The 22,752-nt window shown below is 41.8% G+C and overlaps 1 protein-coding gene across 2 annotated transcripts in view; it reads right to left on the bottom strand.

Annotated features, from left to right (window-relative positions):
• Positions 1-14,014: 14,014 nt before the first annotated feature.
• The window catches only part of ssbp4 (single stranded DNA binding protein 4), a 126,540-nt gene continuing 117,802 nt past the window's right edge, over positions 14,015-22,752 (bottom strand). Inside the window, exons 7-17 of one of the 2 annotated variants that reach the window (XM_079506602.1) lie at positions 21,274-21,400; positions 20,892-20,959; positions 19,694-19,758; positions 18,786-18,831; positions 18,645-18,680; positions 18,422-18,476; positions 16,858-16,928; positions 15,830-15,908; positions 15,291-15,319; positions 14,878-14,979; positions 14,015-14,243 (exon numbers count right to left, since the gene is read on the bottom strand). In XM_079506602.1, coding sequence (XP_079362728.1) covers positions 14,163-14,243; positions 14,878-14,979; positions 15,291-15,319; positions 15,830-15,908; positions 16,858-16,928; positions 18,422-18,476; positions 18,645-18,680; positions 18,786-18,831; positions 19,694-19,758; positions 20,892-20,959; positions 21,274-21,400 — 759 coding nt within the window. In that variant the 3' untranslated portion in view covers positions 14,015-14,162. Of the gene's footprint in view, positions 14,456-14,877; positions 14,980-15,290; positions 15,320-15,829; positions 15,909-16,857; positions 16,929-18,421; positions 18,477-18,644; positions 18,681-18,785; positions 18,832-19,693; positions 19,759-20,891; positions 20,960-21,273; positions 21,401-22,752 lie in introns of both variants that reach the window. The other variant, XM_079506603.1, reaches the window with a different exon arrangement.

The raw sequence follows: 22,752 nt of genomic DNA, 5'->3' as shown, positions 1-22,752 counted from the left end.
AATAAACAGGAAGAAGACCAACATAATAACAATCAACACCTCTACCAACAACAGTCACAGTAGGAGGCGAACCCATTCAAGAAGTCAACTCCTTCACTTACCTAGGCAGCATCATAGACAAGCAGGGAGGAACAGACAGTGATGTCATAGCAAGAGTAGGCAAAGCCAGGACAGCCTTCATCATTCTGAAAAACATCTGGTCCTCCAAGGACATAGCCACGCCAACTAAAGTGCGGCTCTTCAATTCAAATGTAAAATCCGTCCTTCTCTATGGTGACGAAAAGAACATTACATAAGATACAGACCTTTATAAACAACAGTCTGAGACGTATCTTTAGGATCAGGTGGCCGAACAAAATCAAAAATGAGGAACTGTGGCTGAGAGGAAGGCAGGAACCGGTAGAGAAGCAGATCCTGAGACGAAAGTGGGGTTGGATAGGACACACGCTGAGAAAACCAATAACCAGCACCACTCGCCAGGCCCTGACTTGGAATCCCCAGGGGAAGCGTAAGAGAGGGCGACCCAAAAACACCTGGAGGCGGGACACTGAGGCGGAGCTGAAGAGACAGGGAATCAGATGGCGGGAGGCAGAAATGATAGCCCAAAACCGTGTTGGATGGAGAAGAGTCGTAGATGGCCTATGCTCCACTGGGAGCGACGGGCCTAAGTAAGTAAGTATACATGCATAGATATGAGTGTTTGGGATTAATTAAATTCATTTTAACTAAAGGGGTGGGACGATTCACTCACCTCCTGATTCGATACCTAGGGTGCCGATTTGATTTATATTGTGATTCTTAGTTAGTTACATTTACAATTATAAACAATATAAATCATGAAAAGTTGAATCATACACTTCAATGCAGCCAGATAACGTCAGTGTTACGGTCATGAAAATAAATAAATAACCTAAAATATTTAAAAGAAAAATCACAATTCGGATGTCACAATTCAATATTTGAGTGAATAGATTTTTTTGCCTTGTGGAATGGATTTGGAGCTGTTCTGTTTATCAGAAATGTGAATGTTTTTCAGGCAACCACACATACGTCTTGAGCTGGCGACAGCTCACTGGCCAACATGGCTGGAACTTTCTCCATAACGACCTGTGGTAACACACCTATTACACAAACCAGCACAAAAAGTAATTGATTAGTGGATCAACATATATTAATCAAACAAAAGTGCACAGAAACAATAAGTGAAATCTGGAAGAATATTAATGTATAAAAAAGTAAATAATATGCATAAATGCAACACTGACAATTGGGTCAGACCAAATGTGAGCAGTATGGGCAATGGGCAAAGGATGTATATATAAATTATAAATTATATACAAATCATGTAAAAATGAGTCCAGACTCCAGTTCCATTACATTTTTCTTTATTTGATCTTCCATCCTTCTTCTTCAAGATCAGACAGATGAAACATTATCAAATAAGTATTTACCGTAAATGCATATTATAGAGCCGGAATGTGTGTAATATTCGATTATTTATCCATTTCTTTTAAAAGATTAAGCCATGGTATAAAATAATTAATTCCTGGGCCTCATGAAGCTTTGTGGTCAGGATGGGTTCTGGACGCGACCTAGCTTTTCCTCCACGAAATTACACCAGTGAGGGGTGGGAGGGGCTGGGAAGATGACTGGCGACGGCTGTGTTGTTGAAGGACAACGGACGTGCACTTCAACAAACAACACAAATAAAAACATTGACGAAAACAGTCAAAAACAGGATGAAGGAAACATTCAGTCCTAATGTCCAGTTTGCTAATTCACAACTACTACTACTATTACTACTACTTTAAACTTTAACTAAATATTTCTCTAAATATTATACACTTTCAATTGCACTTTTCCTTTTGTAGGCTACTCTCTTGGTGTGTGTGCATTGTATTGCATTCTGGCAGCTCCCTGAAGAACTGCTTCAATCACCACATTATAGGGATTCACCGTGGACAGACACTCCTCGCCCGCATCCAGCTTGCCATGACCTGATGAAACAATGCAAGTTTCAAGTTAGTAGGGCAGGGCTGTGTCACAATAACAACATTTTACTTGTTGATTCATTGTCATGAAAAGTAATTGCGATTTAATTGTGGTTATGGTATTGAACATGGGAATATATTTTTAAAAATACATTTCCGTGTGGCTTTTAGGCTTCTAAACCATTTAGGCCTGATGCCGATTCTAAAAACGCCTTCTAAAGCCTGACCTAAGTTTTCTGAAAAACTTCAAATATTTATATAGCAGCATATTTTTTGAATACTGTACATACTGTACAGAACCCCAAAATGGGTTCCCGGCCTGAAGTGGTAAAACACCAAAAGGGGTTCCCACCCAGGCCAGAATGGGTTGCAAGCATTAGGTCGCCAAATGAACGCAAGGTCAACGTAAGCCACCACTCATCCTGAGTAGAGAGCTTTCCGACCAGCAATGGAACCCGTCTTTCTGAACAGACCCTCTGTGTCTAGTCTATGTGCTCCAACAGAATCGTACAGGCATCAACCAGAAACCTGAGAAAGCTCACACATGCAAGGACATTAGCCAAGAAATACAACTTTTGAACCACCACTTAAAGTGGTACACCCCCATGTTCAGTAATTATACACAGGCAGACTCTCCAGCGGTACTCGGAAAATCTTCACCTGAGCAAGAAAAATTACAATTACATTTTTTTATTTCACAAGACAAATGGGCAAATTATATAATCAATCACGTTGATGGAATGTGCATTTTAATACTCTCAAGCACTCACACAAATGTGATCTTTAATCTGGGATGAGTGGGTGAACTTGGAATTCTTTAAGATTCAAGAGGTTTTATTTGTCACCTGCTCATACAAGACTAGTTTGTGCAGTGAAATGTTCTCTGTGAAGGTTAGGCTTTCCTTTGCCAGAGGCTGTCAACTCAGGTCACAGGTGTAAAGCTTTTCTTCTTTTCTTTTTTCTTTTTTAAAATCAAAATGGAACTTTTGTATCCCTCCTCTCTGGAAGTCAGTAGGTGTCATTTTACAAAACAAATCCTAAAATGTTAAGATTCACATGTTATAGCATAGTAGTGTAGTAATATAGTAGTAAGGTTCCTGATAGGGTAGAAAACCAGAAGTAAGCTACTAGAGGTCCTGGTAGACTCAAAACCAGCAGTAAGCTATCAGGAGGGACAACTGGACAACTAGAGGTCTTCTGCTGGTTTTCTATCCTATCATTGATAGGATAGAAAACCAGCAATATATAATGGTCCAGTTTGGCAAATTTCTTAAAAACTCAACATGTCATCAGTACCTACGTGTACCAAAAAAAACAGCATGTTGTCGTGTTGTGAGTGAGGTTGAACAATGTTGTGAGGATGAACAATGATGTTCAAAAACTAGTCTGACTCAGTTTGCGATGCAAACGTTGAGTCATACTCATAATGACATGCTAAACCCAATATTCTAATTTGATCAAATTTAACATTGGATCCTGTTTTGATTCAGATTCTGACAAAACGTGACAAATTCGTTCAACTCAAGTAAATGACAACTGCAGTTGTCACACCTGACTAGCACATGTGCTAGTCAGGTGTGTTATCCACACACAACACACTCTACTCACCTTGCTGGTAGATCTTGAGATTCTTGACTTGTTTGGTTTGGTTTTCTTCCAATGTAGGCCTATTACTTCCATAGACGGAGTGGAGCTGCTGCTGAGCAGTGCACGGCTAGCCCACGGAGTGGAGCTGCTGCACGGCTAGCCCACGTTCCGAAATGGACAGACACATTTTAAGGCTACGGCTACGTGTTCTGTGGGAAGATATATTTATATCATATAAATGTCACTAGTAATTTGGGCTAAACAGTAATAATCCTCAACTGGTTCAGTCAGTGTTTTCAATCTCAATGAAATGAAATGAAATGAAATGAAATGAAATGAAATCTATATTTACCCAGGGTATCTGGGCTAAGCTCAAGAACTTGTTTCCAGCCAGGCCCTGCTCATAGAACACATTTCATCGTAGTGGTTGATGCCTTGTTCAAGGGCATTTCAGCGGTGGTAATTTTAACGTGTCGGACGGCTGATTCGAACTGGGAACCTTCCGGTATCTAGACCGCGCCGCTATCCGTTCGGCCACCGCTGCTGTTGTTGTTGTGTGTGAAGGTCTGCCTGCCATCAGTTGAACAGTACCGCTCTGTGCATTATGGGAAAATAATAGTGTGTCGCATTTTAAAAACAAACGTCACGTTGGTAGCCTGCAAAGACAACCACAGATCTACAAACTCACAACGGGCTGCAGGTGTGACGCACTGTGAGCTTGTATGTCTGTTCTCCCTCTCGTCCGGTCTCGTACGTTCTCGCGAAATTTCGGTTTCTGATTTGACTGACCAATCAGAGCGGGGCTGCGCGCCGGAGAGCGTCGAGAGCGTCGCTTGTCGAAAGGCAACGCGAGTTCATATTCAAATGAGCCAACCGGACGGCAGGTGTCTGAGATGACGTTAATATAATGTTCAAACTGTCTTCATAGTTAATTCCCTTCACTCACTCGCTGACCTTCACGGCCGGATTCCCGGGCTCCACCGGGCGCGTCAGCGTCGCGTCTCCGTCACCGTCAGGGAATGTTCCCTTTTTAATCAATGAAGGGTGGCTCCACTGCCCGCGTTGACGGAGACGCGACGCGTGCATTAAAATTGAACCGGTGCGTTTTTTGACGCGACGCAACGCAACGCGCCCGGTGGAGCCCGGCCGTTACTGAGCAGACGTGTTTTGAGACTTTCTTCTGACACAAGCACAAAGAGACGGTTAACTTCTTCAAGTTCGACTTCACATCAACACTATAACAACGTTACCTGAGGACATGGAGATGGTATGTTAACATTTAATAATATAATATCATGTACTGTAAACGTATAATAATGTTATTTTTTTAGAGAACGGGTTGTTTAGACCCTAATAAGTTCGTTGTTTAGCATGTTTTCTTTCGATGTCGTTTGTTTAGGATTCATTGTTTTGAGTTAGTTGAAGTTTGCACTTGCACTTGCACTGTGCCTGTGGATACTGGTCCGTGTATTTCTCGGCCATTTGAAATTTATACTTGTTTCTATAATGGGACATGGGAGTCGTTTTTAACAAGTTGCTCTACTCGTGTCAATTTAACTGATATTGTACAAATTTAGCCAACTGGACCAAATGTACCCAAATGTAAACGGTTTGCTGACTCTCAGAGTTGCAATGGTTACGACAGGCCGGCCACTATTTGTTACCGTTAAAATCAGTGGTTCAGGTTCTCACCATCAGATGACTACAGTATGTCAAGTTCAACGACCCCCAGATTAATATGCATGTCGTGTCGCTACGAATACGATACGGACCCCCACCCGAAAATATTTTCGGGTAGATCCCAAATTCCCCATATTACAATATTTGTGTTGTTAAAATGTTTTTCTCAAGATTTGTTGAAAATGCAGATCCACATGCTCACAAAATGCCTCGCATGATCGTGACACATTGTGAGCTTGTAAGTACATCGGCTATTTTTAATAAGCTGATGTTGATAACTGATTTTTTTTTATACTATATTGTGCTGGAGCAGTGGGGACCGTTCAGAGTTACAAACGGACAAATGAACACTGAATACTGATGTGATGATTTTACTGTGTAAGAACTAACCGGCTGCATAATCTTTTTATACATCTTCAACCACTTATCTGGAGTTGGGTTGAGGGGCAACAGTTCCAGCAGAGAGTTCCAGACTTCCCTTTGCCATCCTCTTTCTTCTTGGCCTCCTCAGCACCCATGAGATGACCAGAGGAAGCATCTGTACTGGATGCATGCCTTGAACCTCTTCTACGTTAAGGAGCAGTGGCTCCTGGCTAAGTGTCATTTATACATTTTTCAAATCAATTGTTTAAAAACAAAAAATATATATATGGCTGTTGGGCAGAAACCATATCTCCATATTTTAACTTTTTGTGTTTTTTGTAAATGAATGCCCTACGTAAGTGCGATTCAAGCTTGTAGATCTACTATTTTTGAAACGTTTGAATCCTCAATTCAATTTTCACGTCACAGAAGTATCTAAAATAACAGATCTGCAAGTGCGTTTTGAGCTTGTAGATCTGCTATTTTTGAAACTTTTGAATCCTCAATTCAATTTTCAATTCAATATTTCAATGTATGAAAGAAATTAGCTTAACTTACAATTGTCTCCCACAGGATGCTGCAGCTGCCAGCTTCACCTGGACTTCTGCTCTGATCCAGGACCCCAACGACCCCCGGGAAAACAGGATGGTTCTGAAGAGGGTTTCGACCGAGCACCTTCAAGTATGTACATCCCACTGGTGGAAAACTAGTACATGTATATGAGGATTTTTGTTTCTCACTTTACTTGAGTGTGACCATTTTTCAATAGCTTAATACTTCTGCTCCACTACATTTCACAGCCAGATATTGTACTTTTTTACTCCACTACAATTATTTGAACATTTTAGTTACTACTTTGTAGATATGTATTATTAAAAGAAAATGCATTAACCCTATTCTACACTTTGTATATTCAAACAATAGCCGATCTACTAGCTCACAGTGAGTGTGAGCTTGTAAACTGCCTATTTCGGGAAGTCTACATAGCTACATAATTTTGTCTATAACAAAGGACTTCAATTTCCTGTAGTTACATTTATTGAAGGAAATTATCTCAAGTTACAATTGTCTACATTTCCTCACACAGGTCGCTCAAGACAACCGGACCTGGACGTGCAGCGTTGTCGACGATCCCAAGAATCCCAGGGTTAAACTGAGGATGGTGCCAGTGAAGGCCTCACAGGTAGAAGCACTCCAACAGCCACAGGTGAGTTGGTTTCCGTGTTTGACAGACGATTCAGACACGGAAACTGACTCCCCTGTTTCTCCTAGGCAAGTCACCACCACCAGGAAGAGGGACACCGTGACCGTGGCCAAGAAGAAAGGAACTGGATCTGCTTTGTTCAAGTATGTATTCATCTTGGTCCCTTGTTCTCATGGTTTTGTTTTTAATACATTTATTTTTCTTGACCACAAATGTTTAAGAATGTTTAGACATATAGATTCATTGTTTACCTGGAATCCTAGTTTCTTTGAGGCACTACATTGTTCTCTCTATTGACGTGACTATTTACCTTGTTTATTTACTGGAGTTTGTGCTTACTCTCCTTATTCCCATCTCACCCTTTTTGCAGGAGTATGCGACGCGTCCTCCAAGAGAAAATCTCTCAAAGCACGGCTGCCAATTTTAGGCCAAAATTGAAAGTCTGCGAAGGAAGGAGAGGAAAGCCTTGCCATGGAGAATGCGGCCAAGGAGTAGCCTGCCAAGGACAAAGGCCACCACCAGCCAAACACCACTTTCTGGTAAGTTACCTTTACTACAGATACAGATCTATACAATAGAGAAATTAGACTAAGCTCACATTCAACAAACCTTTAACTATTTAAACCCTATGTTGTTGACTGGAGTTAGGGGGCTGTACTTTTCCCTCACCTTTTTTCCCTCTGCGAACTCTTTGCCAAAAATGGCAAATCTACAAGTTCCCAATGCGACTTTAGAATTTCTATTTTTGCAGAATCCTTGACCTATTGTTTTGTCTATGAATTTAGTTAATGTGATTATGCTGCAAACAGAGACATGGATGGGGGGGAAGGAGTTTATAATTGTGAAAAAGTTAAAAACAGTGTTGCCTGTTGAATTGAAGTGATTGACCATGGATATGAACAATATCACTGGTAAGTGTACACACATATTATGGTACTATGTGTGTACACTAACCTCCAATTAAACGATTACGTTTATTTAGTTTAATGTATGTAGGAAATCGGCTTGAGTTACAAATCACTGCATTTTCTCCAACAGATTGATAAAGACTACTTCAAAAACAGGAGGAAGTGTGAAGTCATCAAAGCTAGAGGCAACCGCAAGAGGAAGGTGAGTTGGCAAAACGTTCATATAGTAAATTGCTAGTTACATTGTACACAAATTATGTATTCCAACAATGTGTAAATCAGAAAATGTTCTCAAAAATAAAATATTATCCTTATTGTAATTTCATTTCATTAAGCTGGGAGCTTACCGACGTATACAAGCACCAAACCGAGTGTCATTTTAACTTCCCACTCCAAGATATTTTCGTATTGTAGTTGAGAACGGCTGGACATGATACTAACTGTAACACATGTTTCTTCTCAGGGACCTGCACAGGGACCATCTTCTCGACCTCGACCCTACCAACGATGAAGGTTGTCTGCCAATCACCGCTCTCCAGAATCATTGACAGTAACTAAGGACTTTACTCGTGTACTCGATTATACATTTTTTGGAATATTTGTTGTTTTTTTATTTGCCAGCACTTTACTTTCACTCCAATACATTTCAAATAGAAATGTTGTACTTTTGACCCCTTTAAATTTCTAGGAAGGCACTTTTGGGACCCAATCATACAAAAACATCTCATGCCCTTTGTCAACATTTAGCCAATCTACAAGCTCCCAATGCGTTGCGACGCATTGGGAGCTTTTGATCATCTGCTATTGTCACTATTTCTGAAAATGTTTTGTTTTTGTTTAGTTTTCTTTCTTTTTTTTTTAAACATATTTTGGAGAGATGTTTTGTATTTACTTACACAGACACCACTGCGAGATGGGTCCTAGTCCTTTGAGTAGTATTATGCTACATTAATGCTTTCAACAGTATAGGCATGTTATTTTGTAAAGAAAGTATGCTTTCATGATATTTTGTTTGTAAATGGTAATTATTTTGCACATCGAGTTCTGTAAATAGTGTTATTGTGTTGTATATTGTTGTGTGTACCAGTGTATATAGTTTTACATTGACTATATGGTTTAATCTTTATTTCTTACATAGCAGTTTAAGTTTGTAATTGTTTTCTTGTGTAATAAATAATGAATTTTATATGATGACCATATATCAAGCTTCATCACTTTATTTTCTTTTTTGTTTTACTGTGAAATATAAGCTATGGGAAGCTCTTCATTCCAGTAACTGAAGTGTAGAAGAATGTCTGTCTGAGAAGTTTTATTTCAGGCTTGAGGTTTGACTGACTTAACAACTGTTAACCGTAGGCCTACTGCCTTCATGTAGGCCTGAGTATGGGAGTGAACTTGCAGACTAGTGGAATAGACTATATACATTATAAATTGGCATTAATGTTCATGTGGGGTTTTGAATTAGGCTTTGACGCAAAAATGTGAAAGTCAGGATTGAAGTCAGTGTCAGCTGACTTCTCATTTCGATCACCTGAAGAACTGAAGTTAAATATTGAATAAAGGCAACTAGTTTCACTCTTCTGTAATTTCAGTGGAAGGAATTCAGTCAAGAGGGTTTATCAAAGGAAGAGATTGTGAAGTTGTGTTGACTGTTTGTCCACACAATGCTGCAGACAAGGAAAATCCAGTCCTGCAAAGTTTCTATTGCAAGCAGGTACGTTTGAACATACTGTACACAAGGTTAGGTCGGTATATTACACTGAAAGCAACAGAAACCTTTAGAGTTATAGCTGTTGGGCAGTTGGTCATTTAAAGGAGGAATAGGAGATAAGTCATATCAAACTCAGGAATCTTGAAATTCAAAAGATTGAAAATCACTAGCAGAATTGTCCAGATCTAATTCATACAGCAATGCTTTCAGTACTATTTAGCCCAAACAAGGTTTACCTTAAAAACAGTTTTGTCCCAACGCGACCCTTTGGTGTGGTTTGGGCTTAAACAAGGGTGTGGTCACACCAAACTTTAATTCTTCCTATGACGGCGGATTCTGTCAATGGGAACAGTCCGAGTCAGAAATCCACAAATGGCAACACACCACTATGTTCCTTTGAAAAGCATTGCAAGAATCCGCCCTCATAGGCAGAATCAAAGTTTTGTGTGACCGCATCAGTAGCCAGTAGAGGAAGTATAATAAAGATGACTCTGATTCTGATACATTAACTAGAAGCAAGACAGCAAGGAGGTCATCCTTACAAGGTTAAGACTGGGACATAGTGTTAAATAAAATATGTATGTAATTAAGAAGCACCCTAAAGGTCTATGTGACCACTGGCAGGATGAGGAGACTGTGGAACATACTATTATTAACTGTAGGTACCAAAGGGACTGTGGAATGTACTATTATTAACTGTAGTAGGTACAAAAGGAAAAGGGAAAGAGACAGCATGATAGAGGAGCTGAGAGAAGTGGGAGTTGAGGAGGTAACTTTTAAAGGGGGACTTGATCAATCCAAACCCATTTGAATGTATAATAATTGAACTTCTATTTCTTCTTGATAATTGAATCATAAATGTACAAAATAAATAAGTGAATGATTCTATATTATGCATTATTAGTTGTGTGAGAGTTCAGTCAGAACAAAGAACATACTGTATAAGATCAGCTATGATAAAACTCAAGAAAGAGGTCATCCTTGTAATAGTTTGAACTTACCATGTAGGTCTATGCTCAGAGGAAAAGATTCAAACAACAGGGGAAAAAAATCAAATGACATTTATTATTGATGCATTGTTTCTTTTTTGATAAGCAAATTATCTGTTTTTTTCTTTCAGTCTAAAGAAACTTTACAATATAAAGAAACATACAAAGGACATCTTTATTACCTACACAAGACACCTAAGTCCCTAAGACAATATTCTGAACTATCCTACCATGAAATACAAAGCAAACCCAAGAGACAGACTGCTTCATATTGAATACTGCCGTGTCATTAGAAAGGACCATGAACAGTACAGGAGAATCGATTCCATCCCCTTCCCTTCGAATCCCCAGCCCCAGCATCACCTCCCCACCCACCCAGCAAATCTCCCTAATGGTACAGTATTATACATCACAATAGAAGTACAGAGATGGCCAACAATCGATATACACAAGAGGACTGAGTGAGGATCAGTGAGAGAGCATCAATCTATACAACGCTATTACAGGAGTGAATAGCAAAGGACACAGTTTTTCCCCTTAAGTATTTTTGATCTATTATTAATTTAAAATGAGGTTCTCTAAGTATGTTTTCCTTTTTAAAAGTTTTTTTAATTGATAAAAATCCTTCATATTAAAAACTGTAATATGTGGTCGCATGTTTTTTTTTTAGGAGACGATGGCATTTGGAACAATCAGTCACATGATTATTCCAGAACCAATAGTTCACTAATAACACAGCAGGTAAGGAGGATGAAACAGCATTCACCTCACCCTGCGCTTAGAAGATTATTTGCTGGCAGTTTAGCCTGTCTCAAGCATTTACCCACCCCCCCCACCATGTACATCTTTCGGCATACAGTTTCTACTGATTACGTTACTGCATTCTATACATTTTAAATGCAAGTTTGGCATTCACCAACATGGACCAAATCTTAAGCGCATCGTCTCTCCATTATGAAAAAAAAAACATGGACAGTTTATTTATAATTTACTTTAAGCTGAATTCATTGGTAATGACTGACATATCAAAACATGTCAATGATATCAAAATGCATTATACAGTATTTACAAGAAAAAGTAAATTAAAGGATAGGGGGGCTGAGGAGTGAGGGAGGGGGGCTGCAGACAGACCGGGAGGAGGAGCCATAATGGATGATCTATACTTCATCGTACGATGCGTCGCTCACTGAAAATAACAGACTTTAAGGGGGGTGGGGGTGGGGGGGGAGGAGCGGCGTCATCGTGAGACGAGGCACAAATCTTAAGCTCTTAAGATCTTCCAAAGTAGCCGGTCTACAAGCTCATAATATATCGTATCGCACCACGACACGTTGTGAGGTTGTAGATCAGCTATTTTTTTTAAAATCAGGACGCCAGGGTGAAAGTGGTTAAAGCCCAACTACCCTGGAGGTGTCTCTGCTGAACTCTGAACACAACCTGGTTCACATTGCTAGCAGACGAACAACGAGAACATCAATCACATCAGGCTCAATGATTACTGTTTTTTATAACTTTTTTCTTTCTTTTTTTTTACAACTGTTAAATATGCACTCTAGAGTGACTTCATAGCTTTGAAACAGTGATAGAGGGTTGCTCAGGCCAAGGGTACATGATATACCCAAAAGAACAAATGAAATAATATAAAATAAAAATGTTTTATTTCTCCCCTTTGTGTGCAGATTCTGTGGGCTTTTTCGTGAATATAATTTGTAGAAATTCAAATAAAAACAACAATTAAAAAAAGAATCAAGAAAAAGGTCTGACTTACATTTCAGTCCAACCAAACAGAAATACATACATTACAAATGCAGCCTAAACAAGTGTTCCTCTTCTTTAGACTCTTGTGGCAACATCATCCGTTTACCCTTAGTCCATATCAGTTCTCCCAGCACTAGAGCTATCACAACCCAAACCCTGTATCCAATTTCCCGCACATACAGTCATTGACTCAGCGGGGCCTGGTTGGTGGGAGCTCCAAGGAGAAGATTATTTAGCCTGTCTCATCGGGGCAAAGACACTGGATCACAAGGATCTGTGAGTCCGACCCAAACTGAACATGAGAGAGGGCAGTCGTTGCTGTACGTGAGTAACAGAGGTCCCAGAATCTCTCCACGTTCACAGTTCGGAGACGTTGGCATGGGACTAGACGACATCCTGGGAGAATACATTGTGTCTCCAGTCCTTAGTGAGATTGAAATCAAACAGAGTGATGGAGAAGGAGACAGGCTGGGGCGGGGGGGAGGGGGGATTCACAGACAAGTTGTAAATAACAAATAACAAAATAACCACAATAGAAGCTAAATATGTTGTATTTACAGGCAAGACCAAATCCTTGAAAGAGAAAAGATGATTTACAAATATCTCCCTCTCTCTTCATTCATACTGACTGAGAAATGGCATAACAGATGGGCAGTTGTGAGTTAAAAAAGAAAAAAAAGAAAAAAAAATCCTACTAGGAACATAATGCTATAATAATTAATTACATTAGAGCAGTCCATTCCTACACAATAAAAGTAGCGTGTGTGTGTTTGTGGGGGGGGGGGGGGGGGGGGGGGCGGGGGAGTGGGGGCTTATTAAGACAATATACCTAAGAACGGGATTATGTCTGTGTACCAGTAGACACTGTGCCAGGATACAGCAAGGCTCAGGGAAATCCACTGTTTCAACTGTATGTGTAGCTTTAGCCAAGCTGAGCAAAACAAAAACCTGAGCACAAACCCATCACGCTAAAAGTGAGGCTTATCATTTATCTCTGTCGGGTGAAAACCTCATATGTCCAAATATGTTACTTTTCAGGATTCAAATTAAAAAAACAGCAAAAGTTGCAGATCTACAGGCTTGTGGTTCTGCTACTTTTGATGCTTTTGTGTGACGCTGTAGTATGATCAAGTAGGGCGTTAATTTAGCAAAAATTTGAATTAGAATATGGATATAAGCGGTTTCTGCCCGACTGCAACAAATTATTCCTACCACACCTTCAAGTTTGAAAGTTGGTGTGTTTGAACTAAGCCATGACCAGTCAGACGTTAGCAACTCAGAGACATTAACAGAGGTGTGTGATGGGAGTATGACGGTGACAAAAAACAAAACAAAAACTAGACATCAAATACCTAAAATCATGTAAACAGAAGTATCATTGTGCATTTTCTTTTCTTTTTTCAACTGTGTGCTTATTCTGTCATTGTTGATGCTGTTGCTGAGATAAGATGTGCCCTTTACTGCAGGAAATCATAACTACATTATTAGAACAATAACATAATGACAATTATAATAATATTAGCATCATCATGAACAAAAAAAGAATCAAATACAAACAATTAATGAAAAGCCATTCTTGCCCTAAAATAAAATAATCAGTTCTTTTTTTCCTTTCTTTTTTCTCCCACAAAAGGGGCAGAGTTTTTTTTAATAAGGGTTTATAGATTTAAACCCTAATCAGTCACCTCCTGCATACCCTCATAGTAACTTAAGCTATGATCAGCACAATATAGTGGAGTGTTGTAGTTGTTGTTGTTGGTGGTGGTGTGGAGCCGGCTGCACAACAGAACAGAACAGAACAGCACCTCCGTTGGGTATGAATGGCTCCTGGACAGGCAGGTCGTAGGGGCTGAGTGAGACGGGCCAGGGTGCAGGCTAGGATCTCTTTACTGTCCTGGGCTGGGGAGGAACACCCGGCAGGGCTATGGAGAACAGGCGGAGAGACCCTTCGCGCGGCCCGGGAGGTGGGTTTCATGCTCTCACTCCCATTTTGCAGGCACTGGGATGAGGGGCCTTGAGGGGGGTCCTGCTGTCCATGGGCATCCCCAGGGGCTGCGGGTTGCCACAGCACACCATCCAGGAGGGGGTGGGAGGTGGGTGGGATTTAGGAAGAAGGGAGTGGGAGGGTTGAGTGGGAGGCAAGACACACCAGGAGGGACGGGTAAAGGAAGAGTAGGGTGAGGGAAGATGAAAAGGAAATAAAATAAAATAAAAGATAAAAATAAAATAAAAAATCACACACTCATCGTCATGTTGGGTGAATACTGTAAAGAGAGAGAAAAAAAAGAGGGAGGGGAGAAAAGATAAGCCAATACTACATTAAATGTCTTGTGCTACACAATTCCAGATTAAAGCAATACAACTAACTACGCTTCCCATGTACGGAATACCAGCTTTTGTGAGGCACATATACCACATACCAGAAAACCTGTGTGGTGTCACTAACTATCAGGATGAAAGTATTCTCTTTCTGCGTTCTGTCGGATAACAAGCGGCAAGCAAGAGCATAGTCCAGCCAAAGGGGAAATGTTAAGGAAATTCAGAAACAAGTAATTAAAATCAGGAGAAGCGCACTATATGACATTCTCTCCATGCATCAGAGAAGGCATACTATGTGGTTCTCGTCCATGCTTACGGTTGCATGCCACGTGCCGTGTTTGGACTTTGTCCCATGTGATATACTCACACTTTCACTTTGGAATGGGTTTAAAAAGTTGCCTGCCATCTCCCCATCATCACGCGGAGTCCCAGGGGGATTGTTCATGCCTGCCATGTTGTTAGGAGAATTCTGAAACACAGGAGGACAGACGACATCAGGGAGAATGCAAAATGTCTCTCTCTATCAGAGTTCTTATTACGAGATCAATAAAGACAAATAACATCATCCATTCTCGCAAATAACAGCACGCCCAGGGGGACAACAAAATCAGAGCACCATTATGTGAGCATGTGTTTTTCTCCTGGGAAGTTTATTTACATTTATTTGTATCCAATTTACTTCAACTATTCATACATTTCCATCACTGTGATTTCATAAAAAACAAAACATCAATTCCAATGTGTATAATGTGTACAGTAGAAAGTACTCAAGAGTCTCACCTTTGGCAACCCGTCCATGTCACCAGAGCCTGTGAACAGAGAAATTGACATACAATATTACAAATTATTATCATTACCAAATTATGAACCATTACCAGCCTTCCAGCATCTAGCTACCTATTGACATTAGAGTTGCCCCACCCCAAGCAAGGCTTCCCCACCGAGGGGGGGTGGGGAGGCTGCCCTCTCATAGGCATTAGCTGTTAATTAAGCTATTTGTTTCAGATACAGATGAGCCCAAACTCTATTGGCTTCATTGATCATGTCTCACCCACCTGTCTAGAGGATCAATGGGACTGCTCACTGCCCACATAATCTGCTTTTGCTTCGATCAATAAAGAGGATGGGAAGATAACGTTCCCCTTGTTATCCACAAGGGGGCAGCATCACACAACTAAAAAACCCTGTCATCCTTTCGATATCAGATTCAGGAAACAGTAAAAACTTAAACTTAAATTGTGACACATCAGCTGGGCACACTGATACAGTACTAATGCCATTATCTGCCATGGCGTCAGGATGAGTGGTTGGTAACTCACCTAGTGATCCGTTCATATGGTGCTGCTCCATAGAGCCCATTCCACCCATTGGCCCGTCGGGCCCCGGCCCCATTGGGAACTGAAATAGAAACATATCACAAACTTCATTCATCTGAAAGCTTGACACACCATTTCTTCATTCGTTTTCGCATTCTATACCTCGTAACGTCACATTTGATATTGTCGCTTTTCGGTAGAATCCGGCTACAGTAATCTTTATTTTTTAGAGGCGCTAGCCCCTCCTACATCTAGCTTTTAGTTACTGTCCACAAACTTTGTCTTAAATGAAACTTAAATTCCCATTGACAATGAATGGAGAATTCTACGTCATAGTGTCTGAGCAAATAGGCATAGTGTCTATTTTACATCATGATGATGTACGATGATAAGAGAGCCCCCTCACATCACACAGGTGTGATTTATTAAATAAATCAAGGTTAAAAAAATATTGAACGAATGAAAAGTATTAAAGAAGTGCTTCTGACTAAACCAGCTAACACCATTGGATCCTCAAACTGTCTGCTAAATCAGCTAACTCTGGTCTGGTTTAGCCCTCTCCCCTGCGTGGCAGAGGCATGAATTAGCCCTGGAGAATCCATTGTCAGCTGTTCTTAATCCTTATCAATGATGGACAAAACCGGCCCAGACGGTTAGCTCAACCTGAGCACCTGGGCACCTACTGTAGGCCGCCAAGCCGGCCGGACGGCGTGTCGCGGGTTAGACTCCCGAGGCCGACGGCCTTTGCCGCGTGTCATTCCCCATCTCTCTCCCCCTTTCCTGTCTGACTACTGTTCCCTATCAATAAAGGCATCAAAAGCCCCAAAAAAAACAAATCTTTAATGATGGACAAAACCTCCCAACTCCACTTGAGCTAGATGTTTAAAATCTCCTGGAAAATGAACATTTTGGAGTTGGTTTCTGTCCGACAACAGAGATATGATAAGTAGGCCATATAAGAAACCATGGAAGCAGACAAATAGGCTGAATAGGTCAACACTGAAGTGATGAACTAGTGTTACATGACTTACATTAGGTCTGTTACCGCCAGGGCCGATGGGGTTCATCATTGTGTAGATGTTTTCACTTGAGTTTGTTGAGTCTGAGGAGACAACATCAGTCAAAGATGCATGAGAAACATAAGAGGTGGAACATCAGGGCCCAATGTTTGACCACTGTCCTGTCAAGTAGGCCTATATCAGTCCAATCCACCTTAACACTGACCAATCCATTCGTATCATTTATTGTTACAATCCAGCGACACTATTGTGGAGGCACTCAACAAGGACCTGAACACATTGTGTCTGTCCCCCAAAACACTACAAAAGATAAGGTGACCTTGATACGACATTGCAGGCATGAAGTTGTGAGTTTTACTGTAGATAGAGATGAACAAATTAGACTAACAGCCTAAAATCATAGGTGCTCTCTGTGTGTGTGTGTGTGTGTGTGTGTGTGTGTGTGTGTGTGTGTGTGTGTGTGTGTGTGTGTGTGTGTGTGTGTGTGTGTGTGTGCGTGCGTGCGTGCGTGCGTGCATGTGTGTGAAAGAGAGTGAAGTGGTAGTGAGATCTCTATGTTTGTGGCCCTGAATCTAGCTGATGCTGTTGTGACCAAAGGAGTGGGAGTTTGGTGGGCACTGCTGAGTATGTGGTGTGTGTGTGTGTGTGTGTGTGTGTGCGTGCGTGCGTGCGTGCGTGCGTGCGTGCGTGCGTGCGTGCGTGCGTGCGTGCGTGCGTGCGTGCGTGCGTGCGTGCGTGGGCATGTGAGAGTGAGAGCGTGTGCACACATGTGTGTCTTTGTGTGCAGTCTTGGCAAGTGCTGTGGAAAAATGCATTCCCTCCTATTGTACGTGTGAGCAGCAGCATTTTGTGCACCACGTTGCCCGGGCAACGTATCACAATAGAGGAAGGTATATAAATAATAAATAGTGGACACATAAAGAAGCTCTCCACAGGTCCACAGAAACACAACATTTACAGGATGTCGGCCCACAGTGTTTTGTTCTCTGCTAATCTGCCACAGAGACGTTAGATTGATGGATCAGAGCCCAACTGAATCTGTTGATTGCAGACTGATAGTGACAAGCATCTGCTTTCCGTTACACAGCCATAACTAGACCAGTGGTTCCCAACCTTTTTCACATTGGAGCCCACGCATCTGACAGAAACTGAGGCACATGCATGCACGCACCTACTGTGTGTGCTCTTTGTATGATGAATAGTGAATATTGCCGATCTACGAACTCACAACGTGGTGGAGCGTGACGTGTTGTGAGCTTGTAGAGCTGATATTTTGTTTTTCTGTATGACAATTTTGACTGATATCCCACTGAGAACGTACAGGCAGACACCCCCCCCCCCCCCCCCCCCCCCCCCACAGATTTACGTGAAGCTGCCACTTATATGGAATCTAACTTTTAAACATGCATGTGTCAGCTTTTGTCAATGCTTTAAGATATATATTTTTTTTTCTTTCAGTTTTGACATTTTGTCAGTCTGTCACACAGAGAGATGTGTGTGACTGAGATGAGATGAGGGCTGATGTTACTCAGTCAGCGAACAGTGCTCAACAGTGACAATGAACTCTTGAACTCACCTCCAGGGCTAGGCATGATGGGAGTTCCTGGTGGCCCGCCTCCCCCTGGAGGCCCCTGAGGGGACATGGGGGAAAATGAGGGAAAAAAGAGAGAAAGGGAACGAGAAAGAGAGAGAGAAGAACGTGAGAGCTCTACTATGTGATTTAACTATCAATATATGATATTTAATGGCCTATCATGGTTTTGAACCCATCGTAAAAAAAAAACCTGGCTGAAACGTACCACATAGTTGCCCGGAGATGAAGACGAATACGCTATCTGTGAAGGCAGGAGAGGAAACGTTGAAAATGAGACATTAACATCATAAACATCCTACTGTACATTGTGTAACTAGCAACCACTGTCCCAAGCAATGACACTTACTGAGTTGGCATTAGGGTTAGGCCAAGGACCTCTTCCACCAGGACCCCTAAAGGACAACAGACACAGACATTACTTTTACAAGCAGGAAGCTCACTGTATATTGCACCACTCAATAGCACATTTGTTTAATATGCAGCAGGAGTGCATGCATCACCGCAGGCAGTCGTCACTGCCAGAGCCATCCTTGGCATTCCATTAGTGACTTTGTATCCGTCGCTTATACAAGATTAATCCCTTCGTGCTTTATTCCCCCTCATTCAGTCCAACCGTGACAAAAGTAACTCTGCTCTGTCTGTTATCGCTAGCCAAGGAGATGTTGGGATTGAGATTGGTAATAATTTAGAATGAACAGAATGTTGTTTTGAATGTCTCCATCGAGTCAGTCAGTATCCAATACCGTGCCTGGATGTATGCAGGTTACAAACTGACTTCACAGGACGAGAGGAGAATACTTAAAATCCAAAGCACAGCGTGGCAAAGGCTAATCCCATTATGAGACATGCATGTATCAAGACACATTCAAATAAATAACATACCATTGCTGACGGGCAGAAACCTTGTATCTCCATCTAATGGTTCCGTTTTTTATGTTATTTCTTAAAATAAATGATTTTAGATAGCAAAAGTATCTGTTGTACGAGCTGATGTGATGCGCGGTGAGCTTGTAGATCTGCAATTTTTGGGCGAATTTTGAATTTTCTTTTGTACGTGATAGTGAAAATGGTTAATTCAAAGTGTGTAGACCTATGATCTTTTATAAATATTTAACAAATGAAAACTATTAACTTGGCTTGCGACTACATAATAACTACATTGAATCCATTTCCTGAAAAATAACGGTTTTGAACCGCTGTGAGGCGGTTTTCCCGCCTCACAGCGGCAACAATAACTGGTATAAATGTACTAACATGTTCATCCCGGGCATTCCTGGCCCCATGGAGTTGGGTGGAGGTCTCATCCCCCCACCGTAATTCTGCACAGAAAGAGAAAAGAACACAACAGTCAGTCAGCATGGCCTGCCCACCCACTCGCTGGAAGTCAAACGGAAAGTTTTGAATCTTAATGAAGGTCAGCAACACTCATGTCTCCCACTAACCGGCGTTTAATTATGTGTATGTATGCTCTGTGCGTGAGCAGGTGTGTGTGTGTGTGTGTGTGTGTGTGTGTGTGTGTGTGTGTGTGTGTGTGTGTGTGTGTGTGTGTGTGTGTGCGCGCGCACGTGCATGCTTCCCTATGAGTGCCAGTGCATGTTTACGTGGTAGTCCAGCAGGGTTTTTTGGCTGGCACTCTGTGTGTGTGTGTGTGTGCGTGTGTGTGTGTGTGTGTGTGTGTGTGTGTGTGTGTGTGTGTGTGTGTGTGTGTGTGTGTGTTGGGTGTATGTAGGGGCAGCTCCACTCAGAGGCAGAGTTTTGTTCAGCAGACGATTACACTTGTCGAGCAGATGCCACACCAGCTGCTGTTACGCTCACTGCCAAAGTCACCCAGCCAGGGTGGCACAGAACGGCGCAGAGGGGCACAGCGAGTGTGTGTGTGTGTGTGTGTGTGTGTGTGTGTGTGTGTGTGTGTGTGTGTGTGTGTGCATACTTGCACATGTGTGACAGGGGGGTGGTGTTGATTGGGGGTGGGGGGTACTACTGCACAAACTGTTTTGGAAGTACAATATTTTTAGGCAGACCTACACGTGTGCTTAATGCATGCAGGATCTTCTATAAAGGAAGCCAAGGAAGTCAAAATGCATGCATATGAGCGTTTAAGGTATTCTCCCTCAGTTGGTCTCTGTCGGTGGTACGACGGGGGCAATTGTTACTAAATCAAATGTGCACCACATCCACCAAAGAAAGACTATTTGCATGTACTGTAATTTCATGATGCAATTGCATTTTCAGTCCTGTGTGCAGGTTACACTTTGGCTAAAGGAGGATATCGTCGCTGTTGGCCGTTTCTACCTCTTACTTATACCTGTGTGTGTGTGTGCGTGTGCGTGTGCGTGTGTGCGTGTGCGTGTGCGTGTGCATGTGCGCGCATGTGTGTGTGTGTGTGTGTGTGTGTGTGTGTGTGTGTGTGTGTGTGTGTGTGTGTGTGTGTGTGTGTGTGTGCGTGGTATACCTGTGGGCCCATGCCCCCCATGCCTCGGGGGGGATTCATTCTCATTGGACCGCCCATGTTTGGATGTCCTGTGATACAAAGATGTGAGAAAGGGAAAGTAGTGTTAGTTAGTCTTTGTATTCATGTTCAGACACACAACCATTCTTCTTTCTCCAAAGAGAGAGAGAGAGAGAGTCTGTGTTACACTGCAACGCCATCGACAATTTTCAGTATGCATCCAACATTGCTCAACAGTGCTCAGGCATTACGACGCCATCAAGGCTTGCCAAAATATATTTTGTCGACAAAACAGTATGATATATAGTCGACTAAAACTAGACTTTTCAGAAATGAAATTGTATTAACAAGACTATGCATGCATGCGTGCGTAATGGTCGCCTACCTTGTGGTCTTGTGGGGTCCAGGCTGTTTGGAAGGAGTGGTTGTGACCCAGGGATGCCCCCAGGGGGCTGATTTGGCATGCGGAGGGAGGGCCTGGGGCCACCTGGGTACCGGGGAGACATGAATGGCTGCAAGGACGGACAAGGACAGAATGGAAGGACAAACAGTTAAGGCTTTATTTCAGAATGATTACTATGGATAAAGCTACGAGTGTTGAGTAAACAGAACTGATCATCAGCACCCTCTTCACTGTATTCTGATAACTACATGAACAGAACTGATCATCAGCACCCTCTTCACTGTATTCTGATAACTACATGAACAGAACTGATCATCAGCACCCTCTTCACTGTATTCTGATAACTACATGAACAGAACTGATCATCAGCACCCTCTTCACTGTATTCTGATAACTACATGAACAGAACTGATCATCAGCACCCTCTTCACTGTATTCTGATAACTACATGAACAGAACTGATCATCAGCACCCTCTTCACTGTATTCTGATAACTACATGAACAGAACTGATCATCAGCACCCTCTTCACTGTATTCTGATAACTACATGAACAGAACTGATCATCAGCACCCTCTTCACTGTATTCTGATAACTACATGAACAGAACTGATCATCAGCACCCTCTTCACTGTATTCTGATAACTACATGAACAGAACTGATCATCAGCACCCTCTTCACTGTATTCTGATAACTACATGAACAGAACTGATCATCAGCACCCTCTTCACTGTATTCTGATAACTACATGAACAGAACTGATCATCAGCACCCTCTCCACTGTATTCTGATAATTACATGCTGAACTCAGAATGTAGGGATTGATGAATTACCGTCTCAGGTCAGCAGGGGGAACTATTGTGTTGAGGAAAGACCTTTTTTGGGTACAGGGAGTGCAGTTTTGTTGCACTTCAGCATGCAAGAAACATGGATTGTCTTTAAGTTTTAGAAACAAGACCACGGCTTTCAAAAAGTAATTTAGATTGAAGTGAAGGGATCACAAAGAAAGACAGAAAGAATGAAATGTGTGAGGGTAAGAAATAAGGAGAGCAGAGAGGCACTTTTAAAGAATGAAGAGAGAGAGAGAGAGAGAGAGAGAGAGAGAGAGAGAGAGACAGAGAGAGAGAGAGAGAGAGAGAGAGAGAGAGGGAAGTAAGACAACTGAAAGGTGGGAAGTAGAGCCGATAGTAGGATGTAAATCTGCTTAAACGTTCAGCTCTGTAATTTATTTGATCTCTTCTGTAAACTATCAGACACCCATACGTCTTTCATGGAGAAACAGTGCTGTGACTGATTCCTAACAGGAACCAAAGACACTCTCCTCCCCACAGATGATGCTTCAGCTCAAGAACGAGCCCCAGACGCCCATCCAGCATCAGCACACATCTGGTGAATAATGTAAGACACCATAGAAGACAAACTGCCTGTGAGCGTGTATACAGTATCATCGATGTCGGGTTG

Source organism: Electrona antarctica (assembly GCF_951216825.1).
Source record: "Electrona antarctica genome assembly, chromosome: 7".
Classification (NCBI taxonomy): domain Eukaryota; kingdom Metazoa; phylum Chordata; class Actinopteri; order Myctophiformes; family Myctophidae; genus Electrona; species Electrona antarctica.
The sequence above is the reverse complement of the archived record's forward strand: the minus strand, read 5'-3'. Positions and strand labels throughout refer to the sequence as shown.